Source organism: Ahaetulla prasina, chromosome 2 (genome assembly GCF_028640845.1).
Source record: "Ahaetulla prasina isolate Xishuangbanna chromosome 2, ASM2864084v1, whole genome shotgun sequence".
NCBI lineage: Eukaryota > Metazoa > Chordata > Lepidosauria > Squamata > Colubridae > Ahaetulla > Ahaetulla prasina.
In genome coordinates this window covers 180,223,619-180,246,285 of record NC_080540.1, presented here as the reverse complement: position 1 = coordinate 180,246,285, position 22,667 = coordinate 180,223,619, and the positions used below count along the sequence as shown (strand labels likewise).

The window sequence follows — 22,667 nt, the reverse complement described above, 5'->3', positions numbered from 1 at the left end:
GAAACAGGAAACAGTAAAGGCTTGGGAGGCAACTTGAAGGACCTGTGAATTGCACTCCTGTTGCTTTGTAGGTCCAGTGGCTGTTGGATAACTATGAGACTGCTGAGGGTGTGAGCCTTCCTCGCAGTACCTTGTACTGCCATTACCTCCTGCATTGTCAGGAGCAAAAACTGGAGCCAGTCAATGCAGCATCTTTTGGAAAACTGATCCGCTCAGTATTTATGGGACTCCGAACTCGCCGGCTTGGAACCAGGTAAAAAGATGGAAGACTGTGTAACCAGCATGACTTCTCCATAAAAGAAAAAAAATAGCATGTGTTAAATTTGTGTTTCTGTTTTTATACTGGCAGCTATTAAGAGGACACATATTGAAGCAAGTATTTGTTTTGGGAGGATCTGGATTAGCTATAAAACATGGATTTTATGTAATTATGGGGAATAATACTATCTAGCTTCCCAAAACATGTTGTATCAGATAAACCTAGCAGTTGCATTCACATGGTACAATCTAATTGGTTTAATTTTGAACACTTTATTACTATATTCCTTAGCTTTGGATGTGACCCACTGTTATTTGATCAGTTTACAGTATAGTATTTGATGCTAGGTCAGAAAAAGTTTAATTCAATAACTAGTTAAATGTTCTGTGAACAGAATCGGTATTTCCTCAAGCCTCCAAGGCTGAAGAGATGCAGGTTCAAATCTCATTCCAGTCATGAACTCACTAGACAGTATGGCATGAATAAAAATAGCACATTTTTTGTAATACTTAAAATACTTCGTAAACTTTTATTGAATTGGTGATCCCCAATTTTTAGCAGTCTTGGAATTTTGTGAAAAAGTTAAAGGTATGTCAAATAATGGCTACCTTATATATTTCCATAATTGTCACAACATACCACTTACACAGAAGGGCAAGCTGGTTAACCTGCTGCTTCCCTTTCCCAAACTGGCTAGAATGTGTTCATGTTGTCTTTTCCATTCTACCAAATTTATTTGGCAGGACGGAACATTTCCCCAAAGGAAATGGTTTGTTATGGTCTAATCAACCATATACAGGCTTCTATTTTCATTTTTCTTTCAGAGGGAATTCTAAATACCACTATTATGGGTTGCGCATCAAAGCCAATTCCCCATTGCTGCGGCTCATGGAGGACCAGCAACATCTGGCCATGCGGCAACAGCCTTTTTCTCAAAAGCAACGGTAGGAGATTGTGAAGGAAAAGTGCAAAGTTCAGTGACAAAGGACATATTCATTGGTTGTGAAGATACCTGTTTAAACTTGCCCACAGCCCTAGAAATTTAATATGGGCCAGTTGGATTGGTGGTATAAGGTGGTTTTCCAGATTTCTGTTGGAACTTTTAAGTTTTCCTGATACCTGGTTTTGTAGTAACCTCCATGATTTTTCTTTGGAAGTTCCTGATTAGTACTTTTCCCTACCTTTTTGTTTAAATTTTGTGCAATCTCAGAAGAACTTCCTTTCTACCTACATCCAGTTTTGAATATAGTTTTGATAGGGCACCACTGCATACCTGTCCTGATGTCATGCGTGCTCCATCCCTTTCCTCACTATTACTGTGCTCCAAAATGTCTTGACTCTAAGTTAGTTTGTCTTTCAGGCTCAAACCCGTTCAGAAAATGGAGGGCATGACCAACGGAGTAGCTGTGGGGCAGCAACAGGCCTCAGGGCTATCTGATATCAGTGCCCAAGTACAACAATACCAGCAGTTCTTAGGTAAGAATGAGACTTGAGACACTGAGATCTCTGAGTAGGAGGCAGAAGAGAATATGTACCATCTTTTATATTGCTGTCTTTGCAGTATTTCTGCGGTGGTAAAACAGGGCTCCAGTTTGCCACTTATTTCAAGAAAATAAAATTTTAGTGCAAATGAAACCCAACTTTTCACTTGTAGTTTCACTTGCAAATGATAGAAAAGTGTGGCTGTTCATTGGGGTTTAGTTGACCTTGTTGGACTGGTTTTTCCTTCCTCTTTGCAGATGCTTCTCGCAGCTTGCCTGACTTTACAGAGTTGGACTTACAAGGGAAGAATCTCCCTGAGGGTGTTGGGGCTGAAGATGTAAAGGCTTTCCAGCTGTTATATCGAGAACATTGTGAGGTATGTCATGGATCATATTGGAAAGCAAAATGAGGCATTAGAGCATGAGTCGGTAACCTGAAATCCTTTAGATATTCTAACTCTTCCTTTTTTGCAATCAGTGTTGGAAATGAATTGGCTTAAATATGTTGAATGAACTTGGTTTAAAAGGGATTACTGCTGCCAGAAAAAAATTCCACAAGATGAGCAAGCCTAGTCTTTTGGTAAGGAAAGTTCTTAGCAAGTGACAGGCTGGAAAAGTAATCCGTTTGGGAAACAAAAAGTCAGTAAGCAGGGAGGAGTGTTGCTTGCACTCAGTCAGGTAAGGTGTGGGGCTCAGGGGTTTAAGTTTAGCTTTTCCACTGCAAGAAATAAATATGCAGTGTATGCAAGAAGTAAAAAATACAACTACTACTTCTCTGCAGGCTATTGTCGATGTGATGGTAAACCTGCAGTTCACACTGGTAGAGACACTCTGGAAGACTTTTTGGAGATATAATTTGAACCAGCCCAGTGAAACCTCCCCTATAGTTATGTGAGTATTACTGCAAAGTTGCCATTTCTTCCCCATGTATGTGATGTGGCCCATTCAATTTACAGCCCTCCTTTTCCACAAATATTAACTGCAACCTTTTACCAACAAAAGGTACCTAAAATTATTAGTGGATTCCAGATTGTTGTCAGGGCAAATAAAACATTAACTTTGAAAGGAATGTTGTCTAAGAAACAAATTTTCCTACTCATTGATTATTCTTGTGAACTACGGCGAGACATGCTGGCTTCTGAGAAAATGAGCTGTAATTTTACAATGACTTTTTTTAAAATTTGGCATATATATGTTTGATGTTTTAGCCATGATGAAGCAGAGAAGCGTCTCCCAAAGAACTGCTTGGTGATTCTGTCTAAGTATGAGCCTGTTCTCAAATGGACTAAAGACTGTGACAACTTGCTGTACCAGGGGCTGGTAGAGGTCCTCATCCCAGAAGTGCTCCGGCCCATTCCGAGTAAGCTTATTGTGCACAGCTCATGTTTTCAGCCAATAATGGGTTATGATAAATCTAGGGCAACCAGTGGTGGGTGGAGAGCTTCAGCTCTTGGAAAGGCTCTTCCTGAAACTGCTGCTTTCTCTCATCGTGGGCTTACCCCCATGTGCTCTGATTGGTGGGGTAACAGTTTTGTTTAGTAGAAAGGGAAGTAATTAGGGTAACTGTTGATCCATAACAACAACTTTGAAAGTGCCTATTTTAGAGTGAAATTATTGTTGTGGTTCCATTCTCCTCCAGGTGCCTTGACACAAGCAATCCGAAACTTTGCAAAAAGTTTGGAGAGCTGGTTGACAAATGCTATGATGAATATTCCAGAAGAGATGGTCCGAGTGAAGGTGAGCCAAAGAGCACAAAGTTGTGGGGCAGGAAGTGTGGAGCAGCTTGAGATGTTTTCTTTTCCTTCTCATTTTACTCCTCCTTATAGGAATAATGTTTTTGGCGAACTTAAGGTTTCTGCTAGGAGAGATTGATAGACAACTCCACTAACAGTTGCTGTGCATCAGTGGTGGGTTTCAAAAATTTTTGCTACCAGTTCAGTGGACGTGGCTAGCTGGGGGGGCATGTGACTGAGTGGGTGTGGGCAGCTTGACGTCCCTCACACCCATGCCCACTCAGTCACTTGACCCCCCCACAGCCACACTCACAGGAAAAGGTAGGAAAATTTTTGGAATTTCCACCTATCTACCCCCACCCTCCCTTCACCAGTCATCCCCGTTTCCCCTCCTTTAGTGGCCCCGGCCCTAGCCCCGCTTCCTCCCCAACCACAGCCTCTTTGTTCGGGCTGCTTACCTTCTGTGGTGGTTGGTCCAGAGTCCAGAAGGCAAGCTGACTGGAGTTTTTGGCGGCCACCAGTCAGCTGCTGCTGCTGGAAAGTGGCTGGCAAAGAAGGCTGCCATGTTCTTCACGCATGCCCATCCCATTGGACTTGCAAGGCAATGGGATGCGCGTGCATGATGGTGACGAACATGGTGGGCAGAGTGAGCGAGTGGGGACCAGTTTGGGGGTGTGGCCAGCTGGCCATCACTACTGATTCGGCGACCTTGGCCAAATTTCTGCCAATGATTCGCATGAACTAGTGCGAACTGGCTGAATACCATCTCTGTGCTGTGCATACTTGAAGCTAGGATGCCACATTCTTCTTCCCAGTTTCTTTTGGAGTTTATTTATTTATTTGATTGCTTTATTGATCAATTGATATAGTCAACCATCGCACAAGAATAGAATAGAATAGAATAGAATAGAATAGAATAGAATAGAATAGAATAGAATAGAATTCTTTAGTGGCCAAGTGTGATTGGATACACAAGGAATTTGTCTTAGTGCATACGCTCTTGGTGTACATAAAAGAAAAGATAACATTCATCAAGAATCATAAGGTACAGCACTTAATGATGACTGGGTGACTTACAATAAAATAGATAGTACTAATAAAATAAAAACAAAAATAACTCTTAGCAAAACCAAAAGGCAAGCTTTATCACACTCCCAGGACCCAGCCATAGAATCAAATGTTAAGGCCAGCAGAATTGGGGCTAACCTGATCTCAGATGGAATGATGTTCCAGAGAGGGTGACATGGCAGAAAGTTCCTCCTCCTGAGCCCCACCAGCCAATATTCTTTAGTTGAAGGCATCTGGTGCAGGCCTCTCATACTGGTGAGATGGGTAGAAACAATTGCGGTAACACAGTCCCAAGCTATGAAGGGCTTTAAAGATAACTACCAGTACCTTGAATGTCACCAGAAACACACTGGAACCCAACACAATTCACAGAGTGGTGGTACTACGTGGACCCAAACCCCAAAGATATTGATTACCTGCGCTATCGCATTCTGTACCAGCTGAAGCTTTCAAACATTCTTCAAGGGCAGCCCCATGAAGAACATGTTGCAATGATCCGGATCCAAGCAACATGGTGAGAAAAAAGTTATGTCTTTTGTCTTTTCTTTCTCAGGTGGCTGCAGCAAGTGCCTTTGCCCAGACCCTGCGACGTTACACTTCTCTAAACCATCTTGCCCAGGCTGCCCGGGCTGTTTTACAGAATACAGCTCAAATTAATCAGATGCTAAGTGATCTCAACCGGGTTGACTTTGCTAATGTCCAGGTAACCATCTATATCGTTATGCCCTAGTTTGGCCATGCTGATTTTTTTCTTCCTTTTCTATTTGCAGCTAGAAACTAAAAACACTTCATTTTCTTGTTGCCTCAGATGGGCTAGATGCTATTTATCGCAAAGATTTTTTGTCGCAGTTATTTTTGGTGAACTAAGTAGCCAATACAGGAGTTGCTTCAAATACAGACATAAGAAGGTTTAGATTACTCTGCCCATCTGAGTTAGCATTCTTTTTCAAAAAATGAATAATGTATTTGCCTCATCAATCTCATTATCAAAATTGTTTTCTCAGTCATTTCTTTATAGTGTTTATACCCCACCCTTCAGCCCTGAGTTACTTTTAGAAGAGTAAAAACCAGGCCATCCATGCTGCCAGCTTTATAATCTGAATAATACGTTACAGAAGGAAATGGAAAAACAGATAATTCAGGCACCTATTCTTAATGTTTAATTTTCCATCCTATAATGGGCCAGTTGTAAAAGGAAGGGGCTACTCAAAAAGACCAAAATGACTTCCAGAGCAGAGGAACCGGTTGTTCTTCCTCTCAGGGCAGTGGGCAGCCTGACTGGCCTCTATGAGGAGAGGGGGAAAGACCCTCAGTCCCACAAATTATTTTAGAAAATCTAGAGTTAGTGAGCTGTTGGATCTTTTTCATGGTTCATGTTTTAAGTGGAGAAAACATATTTCATAATAGCTCATGATGTGTTATTGTTTTTTTAATACCAAATTACTTTGGCTGCTCTGTTTCCACAAAGTTTTAATTTTTATAAGCCGCTTCAGATTGACCATTGGCTTATCCGCAGAGAGAGAATGTGTATGTGCAGCAATTGCATTGAAGAACTTTCTTTTTCTCTTTGCTCCTCCAAAGGAGCAGGCCTCATGGGTGTGCCGGTGTGAGGACCGTGTGGTACAGCGGCTCGAACAAGACTTCAAAATGACTCTGCAGCAGCAGAACTCTCTGGAGCAGTGGGCAGTGTGGCTGGATGGTGTAGTCAGCCAAGTCCTAAAACCCTACCATGGCAGTCCCAGCTTTCCCAAAGCTGCCAAACATTTTCTCCTCAAGTGGTCCTTCTATAGGTAAGTGGAAGGTGAGATGCAGAAGTTAGACATGCTCTTTGGCACCCAAGCTGCAGGTGACTTAATTAACAAGCCGTGGTGTTCTACTTCAAGGATATGTGCAGCACTGAGCTACTTCTCTTTCCAGCTCCATGGTGATTCGGGACTTGACCCTGCGAAGTGCAGCCAGTTTTGGCTCCTTTCATCTCATCCGCCTCCTCTATGATGAATATATGTATTACCTGATAGAACATCGTGTAGCTCAGGCCAAGGGTGTGACTCCTATAGCTGTCATGGGAGAGGTAGGTCTTGTGGCTGTTGAACATAAGAATGAATTGTTGGCAGAGTGTTCTGCAAATTCTGATTATCGTCAGCTTGTCAGGGATATCCTAATGAAAGAAATACTTTTCTCTGTATTTGATTATATGAAGTTTTTGTATGTATTCCACTGCCTTATAAATCTGATGTATAGCTGAATATAGACCAAAACTCCATATAATCAGGAGCATCAGTTCCTCTGTTCTGATAGTATTTTGTGTAGTAGTTCTGTACTTCAAGTGGTTTGATTAATAGGATATGCCAAGTTATCTCAGGCTGGGTCTCCACTGTCCTTTTTCCTAAATCCAAAATAGAGTTACAGATGGAAAACCATATATAATTACTCATGCTTTATAGCCAGTGGAATCTCCTGTGCAGGACCTTCAGGAACAGCAAGTTATCAAGGTAAAAATCATATGACACTATTCTGAATAAAAAATAAGCATTATGTATATGCAGCTCTGTGTATTCCTACATCTGTCCCTTACACAAATTTGTCTCCCATAATTGCTTATCCATGTTTTTTGTTTCCTTTTAAGTTTGCAAATCTGGCAAGTTCCTTGAACCCTTTGGACCCTGATAAAGGTACTGTCCAGAACTTTAAGGGGTTAATTGTTTTAAGGGGTTACTTGTTTGTTTAATGTCAGATTGTTTGGAATTATTACTCCTTCCTTTACAAATGGGAGTCAATATTGCTTCTTCCGGGGGAGGGGCATATTTAGATATATTTGCAGCTATGCCTGAAACAGATACTGCTCCAGTACAAGTTGGTTGTCTAGGGTTAGGCTCTTGATACCAGGACTGAAAAAGGAAGACACTTTATGACAGAGATTTATCCAAGGAGTTTCATGTAATGATTAACTAGAACCTATGTCTAATCTTGGGAATGCTGCTTGGGTAGCATGTAAAACATGCTAGACTCCAGTGCTGCATTTACCTCATACCTCATTTCCTGGAAGGCTTTACAATGCTGAATGAGTCCTCCTGTTGTCTATGTACAGGTCTAGCTCATAGGATGAAATTAAGAGTTATCTGCACAGCTGGGAGATGTCATGATTTTAAACACAGCAGGGAGAGTGAATTTAAAGAGAGAGACCATTGATCCAGATGTATTAACGCTTCTGTTCAGGCTTACATTCGGTCCAAATAAAACACTGTCTGTTGATTCAGATGCAATTGATTCCAGGATTGTGCTATCTTTGATAGGGTTGCATTCTCCCAGAAAAAAGTAGGTTTGCAATCTGAGGGACCTCCTGGACGTGGCTTCTACTTGGGGTGACATTTCTCAGTGGCAGTGGCAACACTGGGACGGAAGTCGAGGTCTGCTAGCAGTGCAACTGGCTGAGACTGTTGAAGGCCCAGGCCCTGCAACACTCTCTGTAGTATCTTGTCTATTGAGATAAAGATGATCTCATTGTTTTTGGAAGCAGGTGAAAGCACGGCTCTTCCAGAAAGCCCTTGGGATAAATTCTAAATCTCTAGATTGGAAATTAGATTAAGGATATAATAATTTAATTGATTTACACACCGATTTTGTACTGTTTTATATTTAAATTCTGTAAGCTGCCTACAGTCTGTTAGGCTTGGGGAGGGGGGCTGTTGAATAAATCACGTAAGTATCTTGCCAAATATTGCCTATCCCATATAAGAACTAGTGAGATGTTAACAATCTTCAGCAAGGGCATCAACATTTTGAGAAAAAGTAAGCAATTTTTATTTCTCTCTGTGTGCATGTATGTATGTGTATAAAAATAAAAAAATGGGGGATTTGCAACCCCCCTTCTGGAGTGAAAAATTTGTTGATTGTCCTGAGGTCTAATCCCTGTTTCTCAGTCTAGTGAATAAAAACAAAATGATTGTGTACAATTAAAAAAAAACAGCAAATGTAAAAGGACAATGTAAATGCCCACCCTCCAGGGCTTAAAAATTTGATTTCCTTTATCTTTAGAAATAATTCCCAAATATTTTCTACTTCAGTTAATCTTTCTCCTGCTCGTTTGCCTTGAAAACAAACATGACCCTCTGACAATTGTCTGCTTACTTAGAGCATAAGTTTACACAGAGTCATAAAGACATGACAGCTACCAAGTGCTTGAATTTTGATCAAATCTCCCTGGGGATGCTGCAGCAGCTGCAAGTCTAAAAACTGCTCATAAGTCACTTTTTCAGTTCCTTTGTAACTTCAATTGGTCACTAAATGAATAGTTGTAAGTCAAGGACTACCTATAATGTAAAACTGCCCCTGAACTTCTGGAAGTTGAATTTATATTGCCATCCTTCCACAAATTATCCATGTTTCTGTTTTCCAGGAGAACAGGGAAAAGCCCTAGCCAGGTGTGGCTAGGGGATGTTATCTAAGCATCAAAAAAGTATAACACGAGGAGCATCATACAACAACAAAACTTAGAGAGCAAGAGCACCTCTGAGGCTTATTTCTTCAAGCCCATAATATCCAAGTGATGTTACCCTTCAGTCTTTTTAAGGGATGGTAGTGAAGCAGGAACAATAGAATAAACAATAAATTCCATTTTAGTTCCAGATCCATGTAGCGCATGCAGGCTATCTGCTCCAAAGCTGTTGTGGGATGATTCCTCCCATGCATACCTACTTACTTCTTCTAAGACTGTAAGGGGTAGGTAAGGCAACCTCTCTTGGAGGCCTTTATCTGTTTTGGGTGGAACTAGGAAAAATAAGAAAACCGGGGTCGGGTGGGGAATCGTTTCTCTTGAGACCTCCAAGGAGAAGCTATACCATTCTTGGCTCTGTTTCTTATGGCTATCCAAAAAGACTATAAATGACACATTTTCAGTTTTTTTATTAACAATCTACTTGAATTCAGTTTTGGAGGGAAGGGGGTTGTTATTGAGACAAAGTGGGTTCTTAATGTTATTTTATGGCACTCACTGTTTTAATTTTTTTGTGAATGAGTTTTTTTTTCTGTTACAGCTTGGAATTTTACTATTATTTATGGTATTGTTAATGTGGACTTTTCTATTTCTAGCAAGACACAGTAAAAATAATTTAAATTAGTATTAAAAGCATTAGTAAAAGTCCATTGATTTTACTTAAAAATAACATTCTAAATTTATTACTGATTTTAGACATACAAAGAATATGGGCAACATTCATACATCTGTTAAAGTAGCATAATTATTAAAAATCAGAAAGACAGGATAGGCAGGATAGGCAGAAGAATCTTAAGCCAAAGTAACAAATCCTTTAATAAAAATTAGAAAATAAATGTTCAAATTAACATCATTTATATTTCACTGTTTATATTGTTGTGAATTATTTGTATGAAATCAATAATAATAATAACTTTAGTGTCATTGTACAAGTATACACAGTATACCCATACAATGAAATTCACTTAACACACAAAGACCAGGTTCAACACACATAACAATCCCCAAACACACACCCCCACCAAAATTCCCCGCCCCTAAACCACCCAAATAGCCACACAACAGACCAAGTAATGCTGTCCAACAGCTCACGGATGGTGGCCCTTTAGTTCATTGTTGAGTGCAATTATAGCTCTCAAATCAAGACACATTACTGTAAATTTTTACTAACAAGATATTGTTTCAATGAAAATGCATTTTTGTGATTTATTGTGCTTTGATTAATTTGCAAAAATAATAATTTTGCATAAAAGTTTTGTAAACATTAAAAGCTATATTATTATTGTACTATAATGCAAGAGAGGAGAGTGGGAGCAAAAAAAATCCAAAATAAAACTTCTGTACAATACAGGAGTTTACTCTCGTATCCCATTTTGTGACTAAGAGATGGTTGACTAGTCAGCAAGTCAAAATGTTTGGCCCTTCATTTAGGCAAAAGTCTTAGTACTTTTTGTCTTCTGATTCCAAAGTGTAGTGAGTATGGTAGGAATAATTTTATCCCTTGTATTACATATTCAGAGGTTTCCCTCTATAGCCACAGGTGACACGCAGAGCCCTTTCTGCAGGCATGCCAGCTGTAGCCCCAGCCCAGCTCCACCGCACATGCGTACATGTCCCATTGGCCAGCTAGTCTTCAGATCTCTCCCGTGCATGCATGGGGGCAGGGCCTTCCCTGATCTCCACAGGTTCCACCCTCCACAGGTGCCTCTCTGGGGCAGAAATGCAGGAGACAGCTAGGACGTGATGGGGGGAGAAACTGTGAAGATTGTGGAAGGCACGGAAGGCAGGAGGCAGCTAGGACGTGATGGGGGTAGAAACTGTGGAGATCGTGGAAGACATGGAAGGCAGGAGGCAGCTAGGACGCGATGGGGGTAGAGATTGCAAAGATCGGAGAAGTCACGGAACGCAGCAGAAAGCTAGGACTCGATGGGGGTATAAACTGTGGAGATTGCGAGCCCCCTCCCTGCCCCATTTTGGGCCTAAAAAACCACCTGCACCAACCTGGAAGCCAAAACATGGGCCCGGGGCGCATGCATGGGGAGCACATGCGCAGGGAACGTGTGTGCATGTGCAGGGCGCATACACGGGGCGTCCTCACATTGCATTTTGGGGATTGTGGCATGTGCGTGTGCATTCATGCGTGTGTGCACGTGCTTTGGGCACTTGGCACCAAAAAGGTTAATCATCACTGCTCTATAGGAATGAGCCACTGTTGTAATCTCTCAGGTCTAGCAATTTTGACAGTTTAGGGCCGACCTATGGCTGAAGTGACTGAAGGAATACTTAGTTTTGAGATAATTGCTTGGTGATGGACAACCTCTAAGAAAATAAAGTTTCAATGCCTCAGTACTCAATGTCTAACTTGGCTTTGTGCCTCCAATTGATGTAACTGCTTCTTCTTTTGAATTAGATGAAGAAGAGGAAGAAGAGGAAGAGAGCGATGAAGAGATGCCTCAAGAATTGTCTCTTAGCTCCAATGAATCCAGCAGCCTAGCAGCCGAGCCTATGGAGCCACCCTCGAAACTGGCAAGGACAGATTCACGGGGCATCTTTGTGCAAGCACTGCCTTCCAGTTAAAGAGGAATAAAGGAGGGACTGACTACTAAGTGGCCAGCAGGAAGTGAGGGTGCATCTTGCACTGCGTTGTGCTGCCCTGCGATAAAGATGTGCTGTTCCCTGTCTCCGAGTGGTATGCAATGCGCTTTCATTTCACCCCCGTCCCTGGCCAACCTGTACCCAATACAAACCAAGTAAGATCCCAGCAACACTCCCCCTAAAAGCCTACCTAATACCTGGTAGCATTGGGGGTGCTTGGTTAGTGGGCTGATCATGGTTTCACTGATTGGGTCAGTTTCTTTTTTTGACTACCTCCTTGATTACCATAGGTAGTCTGAAACTGGCTTAAGTCACGACCCCTTCAACTTTGGCTGATTTTTGAAGGGAATTTATGTGCTTGACCAAGCATGGTCCCAGTTTATGCTGGTGGGAATGCATAAAACCCATGCTTTGAGATTATAAAATTGGCCCAAGTTTAGCAAGGGCCTAGCCTTTTTTGCCTCTTGGCAGAAGTATGATATGCAGAGTCTCTGGCACACCTGAGTTAGTTGAGCCATTGAAACTGATTCTTGGTGAGTCATTCCGTCCACTAGTTGGATCAGGTTGAATGTCATTATATTGTGGGAAACTCCTTGTGTCTGCCTGTTCCTTGATGCTGAGCATCTGTCTTAATACTTGTTACTCAAGGCTGCTGGACACAAGAATTTGGATTTCCAGAAGCTTGGACAGTGGTGGTCAATGCTTGGGTATAGGGCAGGAATTTGCAAGAATTATTCCAGCTTCAGTGAAAAGTTTCTGTGTAATAATCAGCATTGAATCCTTGAAGCTTTCTGTGGCAGTGGCTGAATTTATAAGTGGATTTTCTCAGTGCAGTATATGCAACTGGGCTTTCAGCTATTCAACGGTGCAATGTTATTTGGAATAGGGCAGCATTCACTCTGTGCAGCTGTAATTGTTTGGTTTGCCATAGATGTATACATAACTAGGACAAGTGCCATCCACTGTACCCGTCTTTCTGACCCAGCAAAATTCTGGCTACAGTTTCGTTTTCTTTTTAGAGGAAAAAAGGAGATTTCAGCATCATGGTTTCAGCTGATACGTCTTGAAATTGTGTCTGCCATTCTAGATTTTCTAATAGAGCTTATTCTAATTCTTCAGCTGCTTAGATTGTCCAGTGCTAATTTCCTTGGACAATTCATCCAAAGCCCACTGTTATGTTAAAAAAAATTCAGCCTCACATTAAATATGTCTAAATTTATGGATACTTAATGTTCACTTGAAGTTCTGCTGCAAAGTTTTTCTGTTTCTACTTTTCCCTACTTTTTGGGAGCAGGGTGGCAAGCAGGAGTAGCATTCTATTCTTATGAGTTATTAACATCCCTGAATACAGTTTTTGTATGCAGCTTTCAGACTTGGTGCTTCTCCTGATGATTGATACACTTGCAACTTTTAGCCAAATTCCGGAATTACCTGAGACATGTCATGAAATCCCACTCTATTTAGTGTGAAGCCAGCCTAAGTGAGCCATTTTTGAACTCTGCTAGCACATCAAACATAACTAACTCAACCTGTTTTGCTAATACCTTTTATTTTTCAAGCCTTACTTTGTAAAGCTAGTGGCACTAATAGTACACTTAGCCTTGGCAGAAGTCGGGGCTACCCTTTTATTGACCAAGAAATGATTTTTAGAAACATTCACCCCACTGTTGACTTCTTAAGGCCATTACGTGCTGGTGATTGGAGTGGGGTTAATTCTTTTTCTAGTGCTTGTAGTCCAAAGATTGCCTGCTATACAGGAATAAACTAGGAAGTGGATATAGGAACTGCTACAATCTACACCACTATGGAACAGGGTGCTTACTCATCTCAGCCTAAACTTCTGTTAGCCCACCATTACGTTACTGAAGAATAACTAGAACAGGGAATGCAACAGAAACTCTACTGGTCAAAATGATAGATTTGCCAACTTGCTGAGAAATAGGAAGCCAAATGGACCAGAAAATAATTCTGTGTATAAATGCATACAAAACCATAAGCAAGGATCAGCAATGCAGATTTCCTTCCTATTTGTGAAGGGTTAACATAATTGGTCATTATAAGTCAATGGGATTCATAGTTCACCAACTGCAATTGTTTTGACTTTATAGCCATTTAGAATTGAGCATGAAGACTTGGGTTCCATTAGCAGCAAAATTTTGCAGCTGGGCAAAATTACTACAGTGCCATTCTTCACATTTTGACTAAATCTTAAAGATTATGTAAGGTATATGCATTGCTGTGAAAATAATTTTGTGATTGTGAGCTTTCTAAAGAACTTGTTTAAGCACTAATAGCCAATGATTCTTGAATCCAAATTAATGATACTACTGTAATATTACCCTGCTGAAGTCTTAACTATGACTGTTAAATATCTGTAGGCTGTAGGCATACAGATGGGCAGGAATAAGCGGTCAAAACAATATCTTCTTATGTTTTAGCCCACCTCTACGTGCTATCCATTTAGCCCAGACTTCCATGTAAAAGCACTCAGTCGGATAAACCAGAAGTTAGCCTGGCTTAATCTAAATTCCCTGAGCAAGAAAATAAGCCTATGAAGAGTATGTGCTGCAGGCAAAAGGCCTCTAGTTGCTATTCCTCCTTAGGATACTTCTTCACAGTGGAAGCCATAATGAAAGAAACACATTTTTAAAGTGTCTTTATTTCCATCTTCAGCTAAATAGGCTAGAACCAGCTGCTTCTAGTCCAGGATAAGATCCAGGGAAACAAATGCAGCTTCAGATACTTTTGGATTCTAGTCATGAAATTATTTTCTGTCCAGTTTCTTTTGCTACAGCAAGTGAAATCTGTTTCAGGCACTGAACATAAATCTATTAGTATATTATTGTAGTCCCTCTTAAATATGTAAGCCTAACAAGCTATTTCTACATAAAATTGTCTTTAATATAGTAGCCCAAGTTGTGAAGTGGCACAATATTGAAAGGGAGTGAATAGAGGGAAAACACAAGTTTGGACCTTTTTGCTTTGCTTGCAAAGCAAAATGCTGCCTTCAAGGAAGTTTTGCACATAAAGCACCTCTTGGTTTTGAATTAAAGCATAGATAGTATTTGCAAGATGAAAGTGAGAAAAATTCTCCCTGGCCTTTACTAGAGGTGCTGGAGCCAATACCCCCTTGCATAAGAACCCAGTCTCTCAGAGAAGCACCTTAATTCCCCTATCTGGCTCAACTATCATTTTCATAATTTGTAGCAAAGCAGCACGTAGTATCCATGGTTTCTACAGTACGTTTCTTGTGGCATACCTAAAATTTCAACTCCATTGTCCTGGACGTCTGCATATACCTTGGTTTGTTGGATGTATGAGTATATCCATCAGTGAATCGTAAGTTTTGTGCGCCAACAGGATAACCAATGATCTCTACAAGGACAAGCACTAATCAGGTTTTGAGAAATAATTCCTATGTTCCAGCATTTCCCCCAGTCCTTGCTTTCCGAAATGTATGCAGATTGACATTTAGCTTTATGACAGTCCCAATTCTGGTAAAGAAAATGGATCTAGTTGTTTGCAAAAATCTTGCTTCTGTGAGCTAGCTATTCCCTTTATAAACTGCATAATGCTGGATCCACCAATCACACAAGACCAACAACATGAATAAGCTTACCTTTGTATTCAGTTGCTGCCTTACACAACAAAATCCTTTCCTTCTGAACCAGGATTATATCCATTCACTAAGCAAATTGGCTGCAAAGCAGCTAGGAACAGTTGTTAGCAAACTCAAGCCAGTCTGGATACTGCAGACTGCAGAAATACTTGCGGAGTATATTTAGTAGCCCACACAAATCAGTCCTGTTCCCTCTCTGTGCTAGTAACTAAGCAAACAGATCTGATTACTTGCTACCCTAGTGAAAGTAATCACTCTTCTGGTTTGTAACTGAATATTAGATATTCTAGTTTTAAAACAAAAATATCTGTGCTTTTCTATGTAATAACTAATTCTTGTTCTATAAACCACCTAAATATTGTGAGATTGGTGAAGATAAATTACTTGATATTTTTGGGTTTTTCAACCATCATGGCCTTATTTGTTCAATTTTTCCAGTGTTTTAAACCTGTGATATAGATGTTTATTGCAAAATCTACATATTGTATAAAATATATATTTTGTGTCAATCTTTTGTGCGGCGGCAACAGCAGCTTTAGCTGTTCTATAGACTTCAAATGGAGTCTGAAGAGCTTTGTAGGTGTCCTGGGTCCATGAGATGGGCAGTGCCTGTGGTCAGATGATGTATGTGTGTGTAGTCTAGAGTGCAACAGCTGTTTTCTACCTTTTGTAGTTCTTTCTTAAGAAATAAATTCAGCCGTGTTCTTTGCCTAGGATGCTGCTTGCTTACTCTTACAAAAATGAGATCACATTTCAGTCCTCGTGTGCAAAATTAAAATCAAGGTATCTGCTTGGCAATCCCAACACAGGTTCTATGACTTGGATGAACTTTCGGAGGTTCCCAAACTTACCTGGTTCAGTGTCCTGGATGCTGTAGCAAGCTCCCTAACAGTTCTATTTATTAAATATCCTATGCTGCCCCTGTGAGTTTGCTGTGGTGCCTGTGATGGCACAGGATTTGGGAACTGCAGATCTAAACATATAAAGAGGGTCAGGGCTATATTACACCCTTCATACAAATTACAGAGCCAAGAAATAGCAGGGAGGAGTAAATCCATTTTACATCTGAAGTCATGTTTAAAAATTCATCTCCTGGTGCTCCATCCCGGCAGAGCTATTTAGATAGGATGAATACAATTGATGTTTTAAATAGAATGAGCATAGCCTTAAAGGATTTTTTTCTGAGACAATCAAATGCCATTTGGCTCCTTTTTACTATTTCACAGTTGTTGTATAGCTTCTGCAATTTTTTTTTTTAATCAGAGGTTTTCCGGCAAGTATGTTTCTGTTGGAGTTATATAAAAAGGCTGCTACTCATAACTATAGTGCAACACATTTATATTAAACTTCTTAGGGCCTGAAATTCCTATAGTGGTATTTTTGGTAATATATGAATTTTATTTATGAGGACTATTACCTCTGATTTAAAGCGAAGACTGCCAATGAAATGGAAATGATGCTTCCGCTCATAACTATCCTGAATTTTAATTACCCTCCCATCTTTTAAGACAACATTCTCTTGCACTTTATGAAAAAATATTTATAATTATAGTTATATATACTATCTGAAATCACACAATTCAGAAACACCTTGCTCAAACTGGGCAAATTAAGTATGGACAAATCACCTTGGGACCATAGGTGAACCATGAAAAAAATAATGTCTTACGATATGTGAATATCGTATGTGAATTATGGAATGTTCTTGTAGAACAAGCAGTAAGTATCTTAAATTTGCATATGCTTTCCAGATAGTAAACATTTCCTAATGTCAACCTGCGTGAAAGTTCTGTTGCGATGCTGTAATTTGTATTGAGTTTTTTATCAAAGACGAAAAGAAATGACAAGTTAGTCTCAGTTTAAAATATTTATTGCAGGAAATAAGACCTGCTGGAGAGAAAACAGAGAAAAACATTTGTAATCGGTCCACTAGGTATGTGAGGTGGGGTGGCATTTACATTTAGGAAGGAAAAAATGGATAAAGTAACAAGTACAAAATGACACTGAAACAAGGAACGGATTTGGTCTCCTTAAACAATATTGTTGCCTTAAAATAATTTGTTCTTGCATTAGAGGGAGTCAAATCTTACAGGATATTCCCACCTATCCCTTGTAGCTTCACCAAATACAGATCACTATAGAAGGTTAACCAGCTACTTTCTGCTTTTTCTAAATCAGCTGAAGTTGAGCCATCCTAAACAATAATACTAGTCTGCAAAGAAAAATTTGTTTTTCAGAGTCTCAAGCAACCTCGCTTTTTCACATACCCACCCCCCACAACAGCAACAAGGAAGAAGAGGATGTCTTTCTATTCACAAAATCTAATGTTTCCAAGATCATCTAGGCAACATCTACTCTAAAGAAATGGGAAAATTAAAAATGTTTAACAAGGAGGTAGTTGAATTGGACATAGTTATGGCAAAAAATGAACACCTGTTGTAAGTTTTGCTTCTGAATCAGATCTCATAAGACAATCCATGTGTAGCGCTCATTGTCTGCTAGGAATTTTAACGAACAACCTGCAGTTACAAACAAAAAAGAATTAGCCAGGAACAAGTGTCCTTGCAATACAGATTTCTCCAAAACTAATTACATTATAAAGTCCTCTTGGATGGAATTTCTGGAAATCTGCTATCTGAAACCAGAAACTACGATAGTAATTAACTGCTGCTACTTCATGGGCCATGATCATTCAAAGAGATTGAATGAAATCTCCAAAAATCCAGAATCCAGACAGATGTCTACACTCTTTAACATTATAAATTTTCTAGAAAAAGTATCCTACATTTTTTTTTCAGAAAGAACGTCAGAGACAGAAAGCACCAAGCATTTCTTTAATTAAAAGCTGGTTATTATGTCAATATTGGTCAGCCAACTGAATCCACTGATTGTGATGCAACTTTCACAAGACAGAAAATACCTTTGTGAAGGGCTTCATTGGTCATTCGGTTGACATAGCGAACACTGCTCTCTGGTACAAGCCACTTCATTACCATATCCACACAGCTTTTCCGGTAGGAGCTCCACACACTGCCACTGAGAGGCAGGAACTAGGGTTAGTTAGCAAGCCCAGAGTTCACACATTGATAATTTTGATACAGCATTTAGAATCATGGAAAAATACTAATCAATTTGCCCTCAAATGTAAGATCATCAGAACAAGTGACAGGTTATTCTCTATGTTCCTTTAATTTTGCCACTATATAATAATGGTCACCATTCACTTCCATCAGGAGACATGGAATGGTACCTTTTGAAAATCTTTGCAGAAAGGGAAATATGTCTGAGAGAGTTGAAGGGCTGATTTTTATTAGAAAAGTTGCAATAGAAAAATGGTAAAAAAGAATTCAAGGATAAATATACCCTCAGAAAAGTAATAGGTCAACCCCGTCTTACCTGGTCTGCCCTTTGACTTCTGTGAGATCACCTACACTGACAGTGACAAAGATGCCAGTATTCAGATCCCATGCCACTTTAAGGCTGGTGTGATATGTCTTTGGTCTGCAGATGATAATAATGATTAGAAGACTACCAATCCAATAAACTCAGACAAATAATACACCTACTTATATCAACATTTTTCCAACCTTACACAGTTGCTCCCAAGAAATTCTTTGCTCATATAGATAGCATATATTGTCTCCAAACATTTTGAGAATGCATTTTAATACCTGAGAAATAATATTTAAAATTTCTGGTAGAACTGCAGACCTTGCTTCAGAATATGCAGAAGCACTTGGCAGTTTTAAAACAGTTGTGCCTTTTGCAGGATTGCAATGTTGCTTCAGGAAGGCTTGTGCAGCAAAGATACAATCCTGGAAACAAATCCAAAGAAGTGTCTAGCCTGGCATTGGACTCACCTGAGCTGTCCCTCTTCATCTGGAGAAGGAAATGCAAGCAGTAAGAGTCCAATATTGATGATGACTTGATTGGTTTCTGGACATACCTAAAAGACACATTTAAAGACACATACAGCATTGATAAAATGCTGTACAATCAGGCCAGAAATGCACTAACAAGGGAGATAAGAGCAGCAAAAAGAAGCTACTCTGAAAAGCTAAAGAATCAATTTTCAGCAAATGAACCAGCAAACATGTGGAAAACTCTTAAAAATATCACCGGCTATGGCAAACCTCCTTCCCAGGCTGAAGGTAATCAACAACTGGCAGATGACCTGAATGAGTTTTACTGCAGGTTTGAAAGGAAACTACAGCCACCTATCTCCACAACCCCTATCTCAGACACACCAACAACAGCCAAGCCTCCTACAACTGACCCCATTTCATTGGGTTCACAACCCCTAGTGATCACAGAAAAGGAAGTGCAGGACCTATTTCACAGACAAAAGCCAGGAAAAGCTCCAGGCCCAGACAAGATAACTCCTTCTTGCTTAAAAGTCTGTGCTGACCAATTGGCCCCATCTTCACCCATATTTTCAATAAATCACTAGAGATGTGCTATGTTCCTTCTTGCTTCAAACGCTCTACCATCATCCCAGTGCCGAAGAAGCCCACCATCAAGGAACTGAATGACTACAGACCAGTTGCTCTAACATCTGTAGTCATGAAAACCTTTGAAAGGCTAGTGCTTTCCTACCTGAAAACCATCACGAATCCGCTCTTAGACCCCTTGCAATTTGCATACCGAGCAAATAGATCAACAGATGATGCTGTTAATATGGCTCTGCACTACATCCTACAACATCTTGAGTCTCCAAAGACCTATGCAAGGGTCCTTTTTGTAGACTTTAGTTCAGCATTCAATACCATCATTCCAGACATTCTTCTAACTAAGCTAAACCAGCTACAGGTACCGGAACAGACTTGTAAGTGGATCACAAGCTTCCTAACAAACAGGAAGCAGCAGGTGAAGCTAAGCAAGATCACATCAAATACCTGTACAATTAGCACAGGGCCCCCCCAAGGCTGTGTGCTCTCCCCACTTCTCTTCTCTCTGTATACCAATGACTGCATCTCCAATGATCCATTTGTTAAGCTACTGAAGTTCGCAGATGACACAACAGTGATTGGTCTCATTCGAGACAATGACGAATCCGCATATAGACGAGAGGTCAACGACTAGCCTTGTGGTGCAACCAAAACAATCTGGAACTGAACACACTCAAAACCGTAGAAATGGTGGTAGACTTTAGGAAAAACCCTTCCATACTTCCACCTCTCACAATACTTGACAACACAGTATCAACAGTAGAAACCTTCAAATTTCTGGGTTCTATCATATCGCAAGATCTCAAATGGACAGCTAACATCAAAACATCATTAAAAAGGACAACAAAGAATGTTCTTTCTGCGCCAACTCAGTAAGCTCAAACTGCCCAAGGAGCTGCTGATCCAATTCTACAGAGGAATTATTGAGTCTGTCATTTGCACCTCTATAACTGTCTGGTTCGGTTCTGCAACCCAACAAGAAAAACACAGACTTCAGAGGATAATTAGAACTGCAGAAAAAATAATTGCTACCAACTTGCCTTCCATTGAGGACCTGTATACTGCACGAATCAAGAAGAGGGCCGTGAAAATATTTGCAGATCCCTCGCATCCTGGACATAAACTGTTTCAACTCCTACCCTCAAAACGACGCTATAGAGCACTGCACACCAGAACAACTAGACACAAGAACAGTTTTTTCCCGAAGGCCATCACTCTGCTAAACAAATAATTCCCTCAACACTGTCAGACTATTTACTGAATCTGCACTACTATTAATTGTTTCATAGTTCCCATCACCAATCTCTTTCCACTTATGACTGTATGACTATAACTTGTTGCTGGCAATCCTTATGATTTATATTGATATATTGATCATCAATTGTGTTGTAAATGTTGTACCTTGATGAACGTATCTTTTCTTTTATGTACACTGAGAGCATATGCACCAAGACAAATTCCTTGTGTGTCCAATCACACTTGGCCAATAAAATTCTATTCTATTCTATTCTATTCTAAAAGAATTAAATAAGTTGCATTCGGCTGGAAGACACAATTCTATTCTTATCTAAAGGGAACCCAAGGTTAAAACTGAAAGGAACATAAGAAAACAAAGGATTGTTCTTAGATCATTCATGCCCCTGTGCTACATATGAGACATGTAGTGTTTTAACTCTCATAAACTGAAAAGAAATACACTAAGCAGGAACCCTTGAATTTCAAAATATCAAAATGTAAGCCTAATTAGCTGGTTGGCAGTTCCTAATATCTAAGTCAGCTTTTATTGAATGAATAACAAAATGGTTTCCTACTCTGCCCCTTACTAGTCAGAGACTTCTCTGAAGTAATTCTCTTTTGTATTCAAATCAGCCATTCTAAAATGGCACAAATAAAACCTTTGTGTGAACAAGTGATCAGAGTGATGAGCTAGCAATCCATAATAAAATCATCACATTATTAATATCAAGGAAATGTTGTCTGTACAACCTTATTCCAAATTTTAATCCTTCTACTATGTCAATCCACAAGTCATAAACTGTGAGACTCATAGGTCACCTTGAGCAGGAAAGGTTAGAACTGACGAGAGAACAGGAGAGAGTTAGAACTCACTTGGCACTGAATACAATGAGGCAATAGTAGTTATGCCAGAGCTTTTAATTAAAACTTGGCACTATGGATCAGAATAGTCAACACGAAGCAAATTGGCAATATTTATCTTCTAACTAATGATGCAAACATGACTCAGACCACTGCGCCACAGAAATTTTGATTTTTTAAAAAAATATTATTTCTTTGTTCCAATAAATTAGATTGCTGAGAACTTTTTTAATGAGAACAGGTCAATATAAGCTCAATTCAGTTGTTGAATTGATCCCAGTACTGTATTTGTTTGAACTGCTGCTGTAGCTTGATCAGATGTTGTAGCCCTGAATGGTTATTGTGAGCTAATTCACCCACTGTGTTAGTGCTGGAAGAGCTATCTAGCTTTATTATTCATGCCTGCCTGATTTCCACATTACACAATCATCACGTATAGGAAGTTCTGGAAAGCTGCCAGACTGCCCCAAGAATGGCTGGATTGGAAGAAGAATGGAAGTTTTTACTATCTATCTATCTATCTATCTATCTATCTATCTATCTATCTATCTATCTATCTATCTGTCTATCTCTATCATCTATATCTCCAATTGCAACCATGAGATTCTTCTACTCTTCTGGATAACTAAGTTTTATTCTCCACAGTTAAATACATATGTATGTTAGTCTCTTAAATATAAGTTATTTTGAGAATATATGTTAAAAAGACAACATAAAATGTAAATAGAAGCATTTTCTATTAGGAATGACCTCAAATCTGCAAAAAGCCGTATCTCTTCTCTTAACTATACGATCTTCTTGGACTGTAAAAATACATTAATTCTTAAACATCCTTATTTTAATAAGGTGTCTTCCAGAGGTAGAATACAACTCCT

General features: G+C 39.7%; 2 protein-coding genes across 7 annotated transcripts in view; one reads left to right on the top strand and one right to left on the bottom strand.

Moving 5' to 3' along the window:
* The window catches only part of RFX1 (regulatory factor X1), a 59,131-nt gene extending 43,170 nt beyond the window's left edge, over nt 1-15,961 (top strand). For all 6 annotated transcript variants that reach the window (XM_058165632.1, XM_058165631.1, XM_058165629.1 and 3 more), the window contains 12 exons: nt 72-253; nt 1,084-1,203; nt 1,620-1,735; nt 1,999-2,117; nt 2,522-2,631; nt 2,949-3,100; nt 3,380-3,477; nt 5,095-5,244; nt 6,123-6,331; nt 6,459-6,612; nt 7,168-7,213; nt 11,444-15,961. In XM_058165632.1, the coding sequence (XP_058021615.1) occupies nt 72-253; nt 1,084-1,203; nt 1,620-1,735; nt 1,999-2,117; nt 2,522-2,631; nt 2,949-3,100; nt 3,380-3,477; nt 5,095-5,244; nt 6,123-6,331; nt 6,459-6,612; nt 7,168-7,213; nt 11,444-11,610 (1,623 nt within the window). In that variant the 3' untranslated portion in view covers nt 11,611-15,961. The remainder of the gene's footprint in view (nt 1-71; nt 254-1,083; nt 1,204-1,619; nt 1,736-1,998; nt 2,118-2,521; nt 2,632-2,948; nt 3,101-3,379; nt 3,478-5,094; nt 5,245-6,122; nt 6,332-6,458; nt 6,613-7,167; nt 7,214-11,443) is intronic.
* Nucleotides 15,962-17,099: 1,138 nt separating this feature from the next.
* The window catches only part of DCAF15 (DDB1 and CUL4 associated factor 15), a 32,640-nt gene continuing 27,072 nt past the window's right edge, over nt 17,100-22,667 (bottom strand). Inside the window, exons 10-13 of the mRNA XM_058165633.1 lie at nt 19,108-19,193; nt 18,644-18,748; nt 18,168-18,283; nt 17,100-17,766 (exon numbers count right to left, since the gene is read on the bottom strand). Coding sequence (XP_058021616.1) covers nt 17,711-17,766; nt 18,168-18,283; nt 18,644-18,748; nt 19,108-19,193 — 363 coding nt within the window. The 3' untranslated portion in view covers nt 17,100-17,710. The remainder of the gene's footprint in view (nt 17,767-18,167; nt 18,284-18,643; nt 18,749-19,107; nt 19,194-22,667) is intronic.